The following is a 15,894-nucleotide window of genomic DNA, read 5'->3' on the forward strand; positions in this document are numbered from 1 at the left end:
AAAAAAAAAATAAGCCACCTTGCATTTTATTGAAATATTCTTGAGGCACAACAGCAGTGCATAGATACAGATAACAGTGCCTACTGAAAAAGGAGTTTGACAGAAAGTGATTCAGCACTGAGGAGATACTGATTGCACCTTACTTAATGTTATCCATCCTACCCCACCCATGTTAAGCCGAATTCAAGCTTCCTCTTTCGTTTGTTGTTGTTTAAGCTGTCATTCCTCCTGTGTGCACACAATTGCCGGTGAATGGGTCCATTCGCAGTGTACACAAGGGTGTTGACATATGGCTCTTGCAAAGCGAGGAAGCGTAGTAGGACAGGGCTTGAATGTAGCAGAATTAACAATTATGTTAGGGTTTTTTCCCCCTCCACACACCCACACACCTTTAAGAACAGAAAGTGCCTCCTAATGCAAATCTAATTTCAAAGTCACAGCGCTACAAGTCTCAGAGTTTCTTGGGAAGAGGGATTGATAGTTAAAGCACTCTGGCAATTGTAGTTTTGGGGACAAAATGGCCGCTCTCCTGACAACTCTCAGCACCAACTGCAGCTCCCAGGATTCTGGGATTCTGTTGGAACAGTATCCTGGTGCTATAAATGTATCGTTCTGGTGGTCCCCCAATTCATTCTGTTATATGTGCTATGGGGCAGGATAGAGGGCCGCTCCGGCCCTCCTTACTCTTTTCTGATGGCCCTCTAAGCTACTGTTTTTAGGACTGGAACGGGTTGGAGGAAGAGTGAAATATACTCGGGAGTTGAGAGTGGATTTCATGCTCTTTATTCAGTTCATAGTGGTGAGGAGGAATGGAAGTTCCCCCAGAATGTCTGCTTTATATACATTATTTACACAATGGGCCCCACGTGATTGGCTAATTCTGGGATTCTCCTGTAGGCCAATCAGGTTGTGGATTCACTTCCACCCGGAGCTGGATTGGGTGGCTCCTGTGGACCAATCAGACTGCTGCATTCTGGTTCCTATTGTTCTAGGACCAATCAGACTGCTGCATTCTGAATCCTATTGTTCTAGGACCAATCAGACTGCTGCATTTTGGATCCTAATCAACTCAGTACATAACAAAGAGGATTGTGAATTCCGTTCCATGCTCCCTCCCGTAAACTGAGAACTGATGCAGGATTTGACCGAATCTTTACTCTCGCACCGTTGTGGTTCTCTCCCCACCCTAGGATATTAAGAGCGGGCGGTCTCCGCTACTGCATGCTGTGGAGAACGATAATCTGGAGATGGTTGAGCTGCTGCTACAGGTAAGCTTCTCTCACATCTCCTCTACCCGTAACCCCTTGTGATCGTCTCGTAAGAGCAGAGCACCCTTGTTCTGTCCCAAAGGTGGGGGGGGGGGGAGCTCATTTGCACACATTAATGAATGCAAACCTCTTGAGAGCCGGCCCTAACATTGGGCAGAGGTAGCGATGGTGTCAGGCGGCAGATTCTGTAGGGCAGGAAGTGGCATTGAGGTGTTGGAGAGCACAGCTGCGTGGGCAGAGCAGCCAGCCTGGCTGGCAGGAGCCGGAGTCAGGAGTAGGTCAGAGATAAGAGTAAAAAACAACAACACCGGTGTCAGTGAGGTTAAGTCTTTATTCAAAGAAACCAAAACAGCCCAGGCCTAGTGATCACAGCAACTCTTCCCAGTACATCTTGTTCCAACGAGGCAGTTGCAAGGACTGAAGGTTCTTCCACCACCTTCCGACTGCTCCTTTCTCCATCCTTCCCCAGAAAGGTAGAGGTAGGGTTGCCATATTTAAAGATGTTTTTGAGCTTTTTTTGAGGGGGGGAGTTTCAAAAACCCAGACATTTTGACGGTTCCCCCCCCCCCCCGGGCGCTAATTGTCATTGTATTCCGTCATTGGAATCCCAGACAGGTCCAGGAAATTCTGGTCATATGGCAACCCAACCTGAGGCTCCTTCGTCTTGTCTCTCTTTGCTCTGCCCTCGTCATTTTTCTACATTTGTGGAATTGCTCTCCCTAGAGAGGCTCGCCTGGTGCCTTCATTATAAACCTTTAGGCGCCAGGCAAAAATATTATTCTTTAACCCGGCCTTTGACTGATCCAATACCCTTTTAAAAGGTGTTGAGGGCGGGGGGGGATTGGATTATTCTTGTTTTTATTATGTATTTTGTATTACATCTATTAAATTTGTCTCAGGGCAGTTATGACATAAAATCACAATATAAAATCATAAAATACATAGTAAAAACAAAAAAAACAAAAACAGTCCAGTAGGAGACCCACCCCCCAACAATAATAAGTTGTGGCAGACCAGGGGAGAGGGTTGCTTACCACAGCAGGAGGCAGGGAGACCCCCTGGATTCTTCAGCATCTCTATCTCCTGGTCCCCCTCCTCTCCTGCCTCTGATTCTGGACTGCTCTCTGCCCCAGCCTCTTCCTGCTCACTAAGCCCTGTTGCCTCCCAGTCTTCTCCCTCCAACCACTCGTAGTCATCCTACCACCAGTCCCCTGGCTCTGAGCTTTCTTCCCCTTGGGGGTTGCTCAGCTGGTGCCTCCCACCATTCCTTGGCATCCAGCCAGTCCGTTATATCGGTGCCCTCCAGAGGATGATGCCCTGCCACTAACAAGATTCAGCTGCTGGCGTGGTCAGCTTTTGTATGTGAGATGGGCACGGTGGCATCTTGACCTTTGGCTGGGCAGCCCGCTGGCACTGCGTAGACCCCAGTCCAAAATGAAGAAATGGCCTGTGTGCTCCAGAATCAAAAGGCCTACAAATAATACTTAAGTGGAAAATGCTTAGTAGTAGTAGTAGTACCCCGCCCATCTGGCTGGGTTTCCCCAGCCACTCTGGGCGGCTTCCAACAAAGATTAAAAATATATTAAAATGTCACACATTAAAAAATTTCCCTGAATAGGACTGCCTTCAGATGTCTTCTAAATGTCAGGTAGTTGTTTATCTCTTTGACATCTGGTGGGAGGGTGGGTGCACTACCGAGAAGGCCCTCTGCCTGGTTCCCTGTAGCTTTGCTTCTCACAATGAGGGAACTGCCAGAAGGCCCTCAGCGGTGGACCTCAGCGTCCGGGTAGAACGATGGAGGTGGAGACGCTTATATTTTCTCAAATCTGACTGTGGCATCACCGGATAAATTTCTGCAGTGCCAGTAAACCTAACAGACCTTGTCCTCCAGTGTTTTCCCTAATGGCTTCCTTGCCCAGGGATTTTCTCTTATTGTTAACCATGTGGGAGCGTTAGATTCCCTCAAATCTGCCCCAGCCATTCTGTTAATGTGTCCATGTTTCTCCCCCGCTTTGCAGCACGGAGCCAACGTCAATGCTCAGTCGTACGGGGGCAACACAGCGCTCCATGCGGCCTGCGGGCGGGGGCTTCTGGAAACCCTGCGTCTCCTGGTGCGCAACGGGGCGGACGGCAGCTTGAAGAACTACCACAACGACACCCCCTTGATGGTGGCCAAGAATAAAAGGGTGAGAGGATACACAGAGAGACAGAGGAACTTCACGATGCCTCCGTCGGAGCTTGGTATTCGGTTCTTCCTAAGCTTTCTTCAGCCCGAACAGCACAGCGACCGATGCCAACAGACATTGGCACACTTAGGGATCCACAGTGTCTTCGCAGTTCATGTGACAGACCTCAGCAATTCAGCATTTTGGCTAATCTACTTTATTTACATATAAACACACACGGAGCACTGCAGCATGGCTCCCTCTCTCTCTAGCATCAGACAGCAAAGAGAAAAAGAACAAAGGACAATAGTCCCACTTCACGAAACACAGTAACACAAACATCCTGTCTCCGTCCCTTCCCACTCTGTGGAGTCAAAACATATACTGTCATGTGATAGACAACAATCCCATGACTGCAATCACGGGGCAGGAATTCTAACACTGGTCACCCCAGTCCATGGGCACCAACACCTGCCACCTGTTAAGCAATTTTTAGATTGTTCAGTTGACTGCGCATGCGTTATCTAACGACCCTGTAGTGTAGGTCAGTGCTGTTAACCCTGTTTCTCAGAAGGGAAGCCTGAGGCTGGGAGCTGAGGGTTCTTAGTGAGCTCTTGACGGAGGCGAGATTTGAACCCGCAACCTTCCAGTTCGTTGCTCACAGTTTCAGCTGCTGCACCGCATTGGGAACTGACAAGTTAGGAAATCGTCCTAGGAGATCTAAAAGGGAGAGAGTGGCTGCTTTGTGGACATGTCAGGGCGCCTGGTATTCAAGGCGAGATCTTGCGAGCGATCTGAGCAGTTGGGGAATTTCTTTTAAATCTCTCCTGCCTCTCCCATCATCAGGTGATTGACATCCTGAGAGGAAAAACTTCCCGCCCTGGGCCGCCGCCTGAAAACATCCGCGAGGCATCGTCGCCAGCAACCAGCAATGCCAGCTCTCCTGGTATCCGACCCGTCCACACTGGTGAGTAACCTCTCCCCAAGTGCGAGACAGCTGCCCATGTTTTCATCCTGCAGCCACCTCAGTCCTGGATTAAAAGGGGTGTGAGAATTCGCATCTGAGGCAACAGATACTCTCAAACACGCATGCCAGATAGGGAGCGGTGTGCGAGAAGAATTGAGGTCAGGGAGTATCCTGCATGTAGGGCTGAACTCTGCCATTGGTAGATTAATCAACCAAACCTTTAGTTGATTAACCAATGGGGACTTTAAAAACCCCACAAAAAACACCTCACCAATAACTGACAGGACAGCAAGTTAAGTACAGTCGTACCTCGGAAGCCAAACGCCTTATGACTCGAATGTTTTGGCTCCTGAATGCCGCAAACCTGGAAGTGAGTGTTCCGGTTTGTGAATATTCTTTGGAACCCGAACATCCTCCGTGGCTTCTGATTGGCTGCAGGAGCTTCCTGCAGCCAATCGGAAGCCACACTTTGGTTTCTGAACATTTTGGAAGTAAAACGGACTTCCAGAACGGATTCCGTTCGAATTCCGAGGTACGACTGTACACATTTTTATTTGTTTTGAGGCTATTAGGATTTTAATGTATGATTTCTCATAGAAAAAAATTCTCCCAGTAGTTTTTGCTAAGTAGCAAGTTATGTTATGCTTCCTTTAGTATCTCAGAGAAGTGTTGAGGCTTTGGTAATAGGCAAAGCTTAAATTCCACTGAATTTTGTCTTTTTTAACCAATTAAGTTCTCCTGTTGGGTTGACTGCATTATTCTCCTCTGTGCTTCTGTCTCCCTCCAGGCTTGCTGAGGGCTTCGCCCGACTCCTGCCCCACCACCCCTAGCCCCGCCCAGACCCCGAAACCCCACAGAGCCGTGCAGTCCCCCAACTCGGCCAATCAGAAGCCCGAGAGCACTGCTTCGACCAATGGGCCTTTGACACATGGCACCTTGCCTGGGGTGAAACTGGAAAGGAGCCCGACTCCGCCCACACCGGAGCAGCCAATGGGATTTCCAGGGATGCCCAAGTTCTTCCTGCCAGTGGCTGAGAGCCTGGTGGATCCCGCCTTCCACGCCACCCTCTACCCTTTCGCGTCGTCCAGCCACAGCTATTTGCCGCACCACCTCTGCCTGCTTCCCACCGGCATGCAGAATTCCGTCATATCCCTGCCCGCAGCACCCCAGGCCAATCGGATTCACCCGCGGGGCACGGAGGTGGACCAATCACAGACGCTGCTGGACTCTGAGATCCCGCCAGCCGCCGACCTCAAAGGCCAGTGGCCAAAGAGCAGAGACAGTGGTCCTGGCGGCAGCTGACAGGAGGAGATCGAGGGATCCTGTACACAGGGGGCTTCCCACTCAATGCTCTGCGTCACCAGGCAACAAAGGGCCAACTTGTCCTAGACTTTTGCTGCTATGGGTTCCTGGCGCGAAAATGGCACTTGTTTGCGGCTTCGGGACCCAGAGGGCCGCAGCTCTGACAGATGAGACTCCTGATCTCAGGGTTGTGGGTTCGAGTTTCACGTTGGGCCAAAGATTCCTGCGTTGCAAGGGGGGTGGACAAGGCAACCCTTGTAGTCCCTTCCAACTCTACAGTTCTATGACAAAGCTGAGATGATCCTATGGGCTGTGGTGGGCCGGTCAGCTTGACCCCTAACTACAGTCCCAACAGCCTTCCATTTTCAGTTCTTGCCGCGTCTTTGGCTACTACCTAAGCAGGGCTGTTTCTGCACGTTTGGAAGGAGGTGGAAACTGCACACCCCATTAAAAGGTAGCGCTGTAGTCCAAATTTGACAGTACTTTCAATGTAAAACAGTAAGAGCTGGGAGGCACAAGTTAAAGATACAGTGGTACCTCTGGATAAGAACGGGATCCGTTCCAGAGCCCCGTTCGCATCCTGAAGAGAATGCAACCTGTGCATGCGCGGGTCGCGATTCACCGCTTCTTCACATGCGCATGACGTCATTTTGAGCATCTGCGCGAGCGGCAAAACCCGGAAGTAACGCGTTCTGTTACTTCCGGGTCGCCACGGAGCATAACCCAAAAAAGCTCAGCCTGAAGCCACTTTAACCTGAGATATGACTGTATCTCTCAGTCTACTCTCCCCACACACTGCCCTTACTCTGCTCAGTAACACTGCCAGCAAGGCCAGAGGCAGCCAAATATTTAAAGGTCGCACCCTGTCCTGCCAGAGGCGGATTTAGGGCACTGTGACTGGTTCCCCCGCACTGGGCTGGAAGTCTAGGGGGCGCCACAACCATCACAAAATGAATTGAGCGGAACAGAAGGTGAGAGGCAGGCGGGCACCGAAATTTGGCCTCTTACAGGGCACCGCTGGAATCTGAAAGGCCAAAACCGACCCCTGTTCCTGCCCCCTCCACTATAGGTGGGGAAGCAGCAGCAGCAGCAGTTTCCAGGGAGAGTGTGTGAGATTTTTGCCGATTTCGCCAGCAGCAGTGAGGCAGCACGACGGCTCGGGAAGTGAGGCTACCTTCCCATCTCGCCTCAGGCGGCAAAACGGGATGCGCGGCCCCGATTGCCAGGTTTACAAAACAACGGATTTCAGGAAGTGCAATGTTAACGTGTTGGTAATGGAGAGGGAAGAAGGTGATGCAAGGAAGTTGGGAGGGGGCGAACAAGGGGGTTTTCTGAAAGTTTGAGCCGGAGAAAGAGGAATACCGGGTGCATTTTAAGGGACTGAAATACCAGAAATTCCCAGGCGGGTTATTGTCTTTAGAGGAAGTTGTGGAGGTGGAGATGATTAGTCAGGGCAGTGAGATGATTAAGGGAGGGAAAGATGAGGTGTGGCTTGCTGGGTTGCTTAGTGGTCCTCCTGGCTATCAGATCTCGCCTGCGAGGACCGACCGTCCTTCCTGCCCAGCTTACAAAAGAGATTGCCAACTGGGAAGAAAGAGGGAGTCACACGCAACTTTTGTCTTGGAAATCTCCTCCTATGAAACGCACCACTTGAAAAATATCAGGGTTCAATCCCTGATATTTCTGGGTAGGGCTGGGAAAGACTGAAACGGCTGCCAATCTGTGGAGGTGATACTCAGCTAAATGGACCAATGGCCTGGCTTGGTATAAGGCAGCTTCCCCTTCGCTCTTGTTGGTATTAACCCTTGCATTCCCTGGCTCCACCACCGACATCCCTAAAAACAACAACCCACGAAAACACCCAGTAGGGCGATCTCAGATCCTTCTCTTCCCAACCCCCTCCTCCCCTTGCAATCGTCTTGCCAGATGTTCCTTCTCTGCTTCTGTGGGACCAATACTTGAAAAGTACTAGTAGCACCCTCTGCTCATCCCGTGGCAAGAAAACAGGATGGGGAAGGGTCTTTTCCTAATTTGTCAGTAAAATATTTTTTCTACTTTCAAAAGCTGCATGTGTGTGTTTTGGGGGACAGAGGTGAAGGCAACACCGATGGGTGGAGGAAAGACCATTGCTAGGTAAAGCAATGGGAATTCTGTTACTTCCTCCAACTCCTACTGCATAATCCAACATCTCTGCCAGGTGTGCTTACAGTATTGTTACACACCACCCCACTCCAAGTGGCATGAGGTACCAGGAGTAATAATAATAATAATAATAATCATACCCCGCCCATCTGGCTGGGTTTCCCCAGCCACTCAGGGTGGCTCCCAACAGAATTAATGATGATGATTATGATGATGATGATAAAAAGCAATAAAACATTGGACATTAAAAGCAGGACTGCCTTCAGATGCCTTCTAAAATTCAGATAGTTGTTTATCTCCTTGACATCTGACGGAAGGAGGGCTGAGTTTGCCTATTCCTGCTGTAACCTCACTTCTCGCAGTGAGGGAACCGCCAGAAAGCCCTCAGTGCTGGACCTCAGTGTCCGGGCTGAACGATGGGAGTGTAGATGCTCCTTCAGGTATACTGGGCCAAAGCCGTTCCTGTTTCCTTTTGGAAACTGAGACACAACAGAGACTGTGGTGTCTTTATCATATATGGCTTATTTACACATAAATATAGCCTGAGCCTATAGTGAAACATCAACTTCCCAAGAAGTTCCAGCTCCTCCAGGATTGGCTGGATGAAGAGTAGTGGTTAGAAACGCTAGCTGGGGAACACACATACACACACCCCGGAGATCCCAGAGGAGGAAGGCTCAGAGCCAGGGGGTTGTTGTGGGACAATGAGAAGAGGTCAGAGGGAGAAGATTGGGAGGAGGTGCCAGATGCTGAAGGGACAACAGGGCTTAGTGAGCAGGAGGAACCTGTGACAGGGAGCAGTTCAGACTCCAAGGCTGAAGCAGAGGAGGGGAATCAATAGACTGTTGAAGAATCTGGGGGGGTTCTCCCTCCCCTGCTGCAACAAACTCCCTTCCCCACTGGTCTCCAAGAATGCACAGAATAATGAGGGCAGAACAGAGCTCAGAGGTGCGCAGGCACAGTTTGAGACTGCTTGGGAAACATCCAGGAGAGGAGGAGTCTTGAAAGGGTGGAAGGCAGCAACCTTAAAGTCCTAGCAACTGCTCCATAGAGGCAAGACCTGCTGGGAAGTATTGCTGAGTTGTATCTACAAGGTGTGACCGGAAAGTTCGGTGAACGGTCACAGAAATCGGACAGCGAAATATATTCGAACATAACAATCGGCACCGGAAACGCACGAAATGCTCGCAATTGTGTACGGAGATGAAGCTGTAACTCAAAAGACAGTGTACGAGTGGTTGAAGCATGTCCATGAAGGGCAGCAAACCATTGAAGATGACCCTCAGTCCTGCAGACTGTCGATGAGCAGAACAGCTGCAAACATCAACAGAGTTTGTGAGTTATTGATGCAGGATCAGCGTTCGTCCGCCCGAATGATGCTGAAAGAATTGCATATTGCGCTTGAAATCGTTACTGAGGTTACTGAGTTGTCCCACTCTCCTTATTCTACCAATCTGGCCCCACCAGATTTCTTTCCTTTTCCAAAATTGAAATCTGCACTGAAAGGGCGCAGATTTCTCAACATTTCACACGCCTAAGCTGCTGTGATGAGGGAACTGAAAGCAGTAAGGACTTCTCCAGAAGTTTCCAACAGTTCTATGAACGTTGTCAACGGTGCATTGTATCAGAGGGGGCCTACTTTGCAGGCCTGTAAGGTATGTACAGGGACACGGGTGGTGCTGTGGGTTAAGCCACAGAGCCTAGGACTTGCCGATCAGAAGGTTGGAGGTTCGAATCCCCACGACGGAGTGAGCTCCCGTTCCTCGGTCCCTGCTCCTGCCAACCTGGCAGTTCGAAAGCATGACAAAGTGCAAGTAGATAAATAGGTACTGCTCCAGCAGGAAGGTAAACGGCGTTCCGTGTACTGCTCTGGTTTCGCCAGAAGCGGCTTAGTCATGCTGGCCACATGACGCGTAAGCTGTACGCCGGCTCCCTTGGCCAGTAAAGCGAGATGAGCGCCACAACCCCAGAGTTGGCCACGACTGGACCTAATGGTCAGGGGTCCCTTTACCTTTTAAGGTATGTACGTTCAAATATTTCTCGCTGTCCAATTTCTGTGACCATTCACTGAACTTTCCAGTCACACCTTGTAGTTTCCTTGACTAAAGAGTTAACTTCACGGACAACAGAGCCACACATCTTTCGTATGCCAGCTTCTCCCATAGACACAGCAAGATCCTTGCTCTGTATCTCGACTTCCTAGGTCACATAACGCCCTGTACTTAGAGCTTAGCTCTTTTTATCTTTTTATCTGTAGAGGCAGGGCCTATTCATTCACCCTTTCATTCGCATCTCACATGGCTCCTCTGATCCTGTGTTGTGCTAACGGCTCATTACCCCCAGGCTATTGCCTCAAAGGAAATTTGACGCAATTACCTCTTAGCTCATGTTGGTTGCCTGGGATTATCATGGTCTGATACTTTAGGAAGTTTGCCTGGCTTAATTACCTCTTAACACACGCCAATTCCAGCAGATCAAAAGCATCCAACGCACACACCTTAATACACATTGGGTCCAGCACCGTTCTAACACAAGCCGTAATTATATTCTAACACTAGCTCGATCCAGGAATTTAAGGGAGTTGGGCACCCACAAACTCATAACTGTATGCTAATGTGGTGGCTCATCACCGCCACTTGCCTCCCTTTGCAGCTGTTGATGCAATGAGTCTGGTTCAGGCAACAGCGGGCTCCAGCTGCAGCTAGTGATGGCCAAGAGCAGAGAGAAATGGTGTGCCGCCCTCCAGGCGTAGTCGGACTATAACTCCCATGAGCCATCGTATGCACATTGCCTAGAAGAGGGGTGGGGGGAGCACTGACTGGGCAGCCCTACTAAAGTCATTCCCCGGTTGGAAGCTACAGCTGTCAGTCACAAAATGAAACCACCTTCCTCCTCCAGGAATTTGCCATTTAGGGAGAGTTTGGCACAGGAGAATTTAATCTATCAAATTGTGCACTTAAGGTGGGGGCAGGGAACCCCTTTTAAGTGGGTCCAAAGTGTTGGGGACCAGCTGCTTCACTTTGGACCATTTCGGATCAGGCCCACTTCGCTTTGGAGGCGATTTGTTTGCCTCCAGAGCAGGCCGTTTAGGGGCTGCATAGCCATTAATGGGGATAATATGTTGTTTTTTATCATTAATCCAACTGATTGAGCACTGCCCTGGAATTCTAAATAAAATGATGTGTGACATAAAAATATTTACAATAATAAAACAGGATAAATAAATCTGTCCTGCCTTAGAGGGTTGTGGCAAACTGCTTTCAGCAACGGAAATGTGCTCTTTAAATGCTAGCAGTTATTAGAACTTTCTACAGGCAGAGTTCCTGAAATATGAAATCCATAAAGGTCACAAACACACAGCAGCGTTGCACAAGTCCAGGATAACTGTGTAGTCTCTTGGGATTGCTCCCTGATGAATTTAGAGTTGAAGCAGTGATGTCAACTGCTTGTGTGTCTGTTTGGACTAACCTTGTGACGCCATTCCCGGGGAAAAATGGAAAACAAAAACTCAGGGTAAACAAGACAAGACGTTGTTGCCTTTCCGTGGAAATGACTGGCACAGATTCAGAGACCACTGATTCTGCAAAATTCAGTCCTGGCTCCTTCCTTCCTAGAGTAACGCTTGAACGAAGATGAGGACATGACCGGGGTGAAAAAGAATGCACAAACCATGAGATTGCATTTCGGAAAAATGCACAGTTGATTTGGGAAAAGCATATCCTAACCTGCTCCTGCCTAGCGCAGTCGCGCCCCAGTGGAATGAGCAAAACTCCGTCAGACTCTCAAGGTGTCAAGAAGGGCTGGTAGCCACATGCCTGGAGGAAGGCAGTCGGCATTCCTTGGCGGATGAATCAGCCCTGTGCTCCAAGCTCCGAACATCTGTGGTTGAAGTCAGCCGGGTCTGTGCGTGATGTCATACGGTGGCTCCAGGTGGGGCCATTTAAACTGGTTCAGGGTAGCAACATGGTGCAGTGGTTAGAGTGCTGGGAGACCAGCGTTCAAATCTCCACTCGGCCACAAAGCTCATTGACTGGGAGCGGCTGCCGAGACCACATAACACCGGTCTTGAAAGACCTACACTGGCTCCCAGTACGTTTCCAAGCACAATTCAAAGTGTTGGCGCTGACCTTTAAAGCCCTAAATGGCCTCAGTCAAGTATACCTGAAGGAGCGTCTCCACCTCCATTGTTCTGCCCGGACACTGAAGTCCAGCACCGAGGGCCTTCTGGCGGTTCCCTCCCTGTGAGAAGTGAGGTTACAGGGAACCAGGCAGAGGGCCTTCTCGGTAGTGGCGCCCGCCCTGTGGAACGCCCTCCCTTCAGATGTGAAGGACATAAGCAGCTATCTTATCTTTAAAAGACACCTGAAGGCAGCCCTGTTTAGGGAAGTTTTTAATATTTAATGCTGTACTGTTTTTAACACTCGATTGGAAGCCGCTCAGCCAGATGGGCGGGGTATAAATAAATAAATTATTATTATTATTACTACTACTACTACTACTACTACTACTACTACTACTACAGAAGGTATCCTCTGGGATGAGTTGGACTGCTTGGTTTTAAGGAACAGCAGAGGTATATAAGGCATACTGTAGCAGACTGGGGAGAAGCAGCAGGACACAATTATTTCTGGATACGAATGTTATATGCCAGGGAACGGTGTACTGGGACTGGCACCACTTAGTATCCTAAACAGAACATAGAATCCAGTAAGTTCACCGGTGCTGGTAGGGCTGTTACTCTGTTTTTATTTTAAATGGGTTTTTATCAGGGGTTTTTAAACAAACTTTGACATTATTCAATTCACTTCCAGTGTAATACTTTCTTACATTTTCACTTCCCATCTTTATGCCTGTGACGTTCCTGTTGTGTTCCTTGATCTGCTGCCACAACTGCCATTTATTTTCAACTGCCTTATAACTTATATTGTAATCATTTATTTATTCTCCTTCCTTTGCCTGTCATTCAAATCAGGCTCGCAATTTCATCTGACTGTAGTCCCCCCCACCCAAATATAGTGGTACCTCAGTTTAAGTACTTAATTCATTCCGGAGATGTTCTTAACCTGAAACTGTTCTTAACCTGAAGCACCACTTTAGCTAATGGGGCCTCCTGCTGCTGTTGTGCTGCCGGAGCCCGATTTCTGTTCTTATCCTGAAGCAAAGTTCTTAACCTGAAACACTATTTCTGGGTTAGCGGAGTGTGTAACCTGAAGCGTATGTAACCTGAAGCGTATGTAACCCGAGGTACCACTGTAACCTGAAAAGAACCTCCTCTCTTTGACAAAATTCTCATCTCTGTGATCTCTTATTTTTTGCTATCAACTTTGCCATCTCTGCATAGTCCATTGACTTCAAAACCCATTCTTCTTTCATTAATAAATAAATAATAATAAATTTTATTTATACCCCACCCTCCCCGGCCAGAGCTGGGCTCAGGGCAGCTAACAGCAATAAAATCACAATAAAAACATAATCGGGAAAAAGAGAAGGTGGGGGGGGGGACCAATTTAAAATACAGGTTAAAATGCAATTTAAAATGCAGCCTCATTTTAAAGTAGCCGATAAATCATTGGGACTGCTTCTCCTTTACACTTCTGTCCAGACAGGATTCTGGGCTGTGGTTGTGGCATACATAAACAATTTAAACATCTCTTTTGAAACCTCTGCCCCTATAATCCCTAGAAGAAATGCTTGGGAATAGTTACAGTATTTTAATCCGCTTTCTTGTAGGGCTGTGTCTCATGGCCAAGCCTGGGCTCTCAAAAGAAAACCAGAGAACTGCAGGTATTCAGTACAGCTCTTCTTACTTCCTTTTCACCTCTCTCCCCTACTCCTACAGCAAAGACCATTCATTCTGCCTAGTGCTTGCAGTAAAGTCTCGTTCGCTGGATCACCCCCTTGCCGTGGTGAGTGGGCTTGCATGTTCCTATGACCCTAGTGAGTGAAGCCGTCGGGAATCTCGTACTCCCAGCAGGGTCACAGGGAAACCCAAATGCTTGTTTACAAAGCTATTGTACTACCAACCCTACTGTATGCTTGTGAAACACGGGCCACTTATAAACACCATCTCCAACTCCTCGAAAGATTCCATCAATGGTGTCTCCGAAAATTTTTACACATCACTTGGGAAGACAGGCGAACTAATGCCAGTGTCCTAGAAAAAGCAAAGATCACCAGCAAAGATCTTCAACAACAACTTCGTTGGATTGGTTATGTTGTGCGGATGCCTGATGATCGTCTTCCAAAGCCACTACTCTATTCAGAACTTAAAAATGGAAAGAGTAATGCTGGTGGCCAACAAAAGAGGTTCAAAGACTCTCTCAAGGCAATTTTTTAAAAAATGTAGTATAAACACCAACAATTGGGAAACACTTGCCTGTGAGCGCTCCAATTGGAGAACAGCCTTTACCAAAGGGGTCATGGGCTTTGAAGATGCTCAAACTCAGGACGAAATGGAGAAACGTGCTAAGAGGAAGGTCACACTTGGCAAATCCACACCGTGATCAACTCCCGCCCGGAAACCAATGTCCCTACTGTGGAAGGATGTGTGGATCCAGAATAGGCCTCCACAGTCACTTACGGACTCACTGTTAAAACCGTGTTTATGGGAAACATTCTTACTCGGCTACAAGGGAACACCAAAGAAGAAGAAGCAATAAAGTAAGGATGCCTAAGGAAATTTATTCCTCTCCATTCTGACGTAAACTGACCTGATTCCCACCTCCCAGATTAATGCGCAAATCGAAATGATCCATCAGAGTTCAAACTCTGAATTCACAGTCCTTGGCTCTCAAAATGCGCCAACATGCGCATTTTAGGATAATATGCATTTCATAGAATCATGGAGTCGGAAGGGACCCCTGTGGTCATCTAGTCCAACCCCCTGCAAGGCAGGGATCTCAGCTAAAGCACCCATGACAGATGGCCTTCCAACCTCTGCTTAAAAACCTCCAAGGAAGGAGATCGGCAAACGGCGATAGAATGTGGCTTTAAACATTTATTTTTGCTGTGAGTTTTTCTTTTTCTTTTTAACATCAGCAGATTAATATAGGTACTGGACAGAAGGGACTTTTCAGTGCGCACACGTGAGTCTGACACAGACCAGAAATAAAACCACGGTGGCGTTTCACGTGCTAGGACTGTTCAAGTTGAATGTCATTGCACACTGATGTGGGAAAGCAAAATCTTGTGGAAATTCTCTCAGGTCCATGCAAGAAGGAAACAACAACAGAGCAATATCGCCCCATGGTGGTTGCTGCAATGTGGCGAGGACATAATCTCTTTTGGGACTCGCCTCCCTTTCTGCAAATATTTTTTGGGCCAGGCTCCAAGGTAAGCCGAGAGAAGGGTGGGGTTCCCAGGTGAGCAGATAGCAGCTGGATAGACAGGTACAGCAAGTCACGTCTGCCACCTCTTCTCTTCAAAATGTCAGCCAAGACCCGGGGGAACAGTGAGATGGCTCAATGCAAGACAAGACCCCACTCCCTTTAGACCCCAGGAGCACCTGGTATTCAGGCCCGCCGGCGCCATCCCATCGTAAATAGATCAAGGCAACTTGCAACACAAAATGCAATAAAAAACACACACATACACATATATGAAACATAATTAAATTATGTTGGCTAAAAAGAGAAACTCTTTTGATTGTGAAGGCCTGTTTTAAAAGCACCGTTTTGTTTTTGTTATTTCGTTAGCCAGGCATGGCAAACTTTATTTTACATAACCACAAAAGTCACATTACAATTCATTCGAGCACAATTTTTATTAATTTAAAAAGACTACCAGCTTTTAGTACAGTTCCATGCAGTAGCTTCAGTACAGGTGTATAGCAACAGACAATGCCATAAAGAACAAAGTTCAGTCAGTTAAAGGGAAAGATTGCAGGGGAGGGTTGTGTGTTTTTTGCAAGAGTAAGAAGAAAGCAAGATGAACTAGGGAATGCATCAAGTTTTGTTTAAATCAGTTCTCCAGAGCTTTTGCTTTAGTTTAAACAAAACTTATGCAACCATACATTGTGACATTATGTTAGAGGAAACAGGGGGAAACACTA

General features: G+C 48.1%; 1 protein-coding gene across 1 annotated transcript in view; it reads left to right on the plus strand.

Moving 5' to 3' along the window:
- Nucleotides 1-7,765, plus strand: part of BCL3 (BCL3 transcription coactivator) — a 34,510-nt gene extending 26,745 nt beyond the window's left edge. The window contains exons 6-9 of the mRNA XM_083515873.1: nt 1,191-1,268; nt 3,287-3,454; nt 4,280-4,400; nt 5,188-7,765. Coding sequence (XP_083371999.1) covers nt 1,191-1,268; nt 3,287-3,454; nt 4,280-4,400; nt 5,188-5,702 — 882 coding nt within the window. The 3' untranslated portion in view covers nt 5,703-7,765. The remainder of the gene's footprint in view (nt 1-1,190; nt 1,269-3,286; nt 3,455-4,279; nt 4,401-5,187) is intronic.
- Nucleotides 7,766-15,894: the final 8,129 nt, after the last annotated feature.

The sequence above is a fragment of the Podarcis liolepis genome (assembly GCF_965112155.1).
Source record: "Podarcis liolepis genome assembly, chromosome: 7".
Taxonomy (NCBI): Eukaryota; Metazoa; Chordata; class Lepidosauria; order Squamata; family Lacertidae; genus Podarcis; species Podarcis liolepis.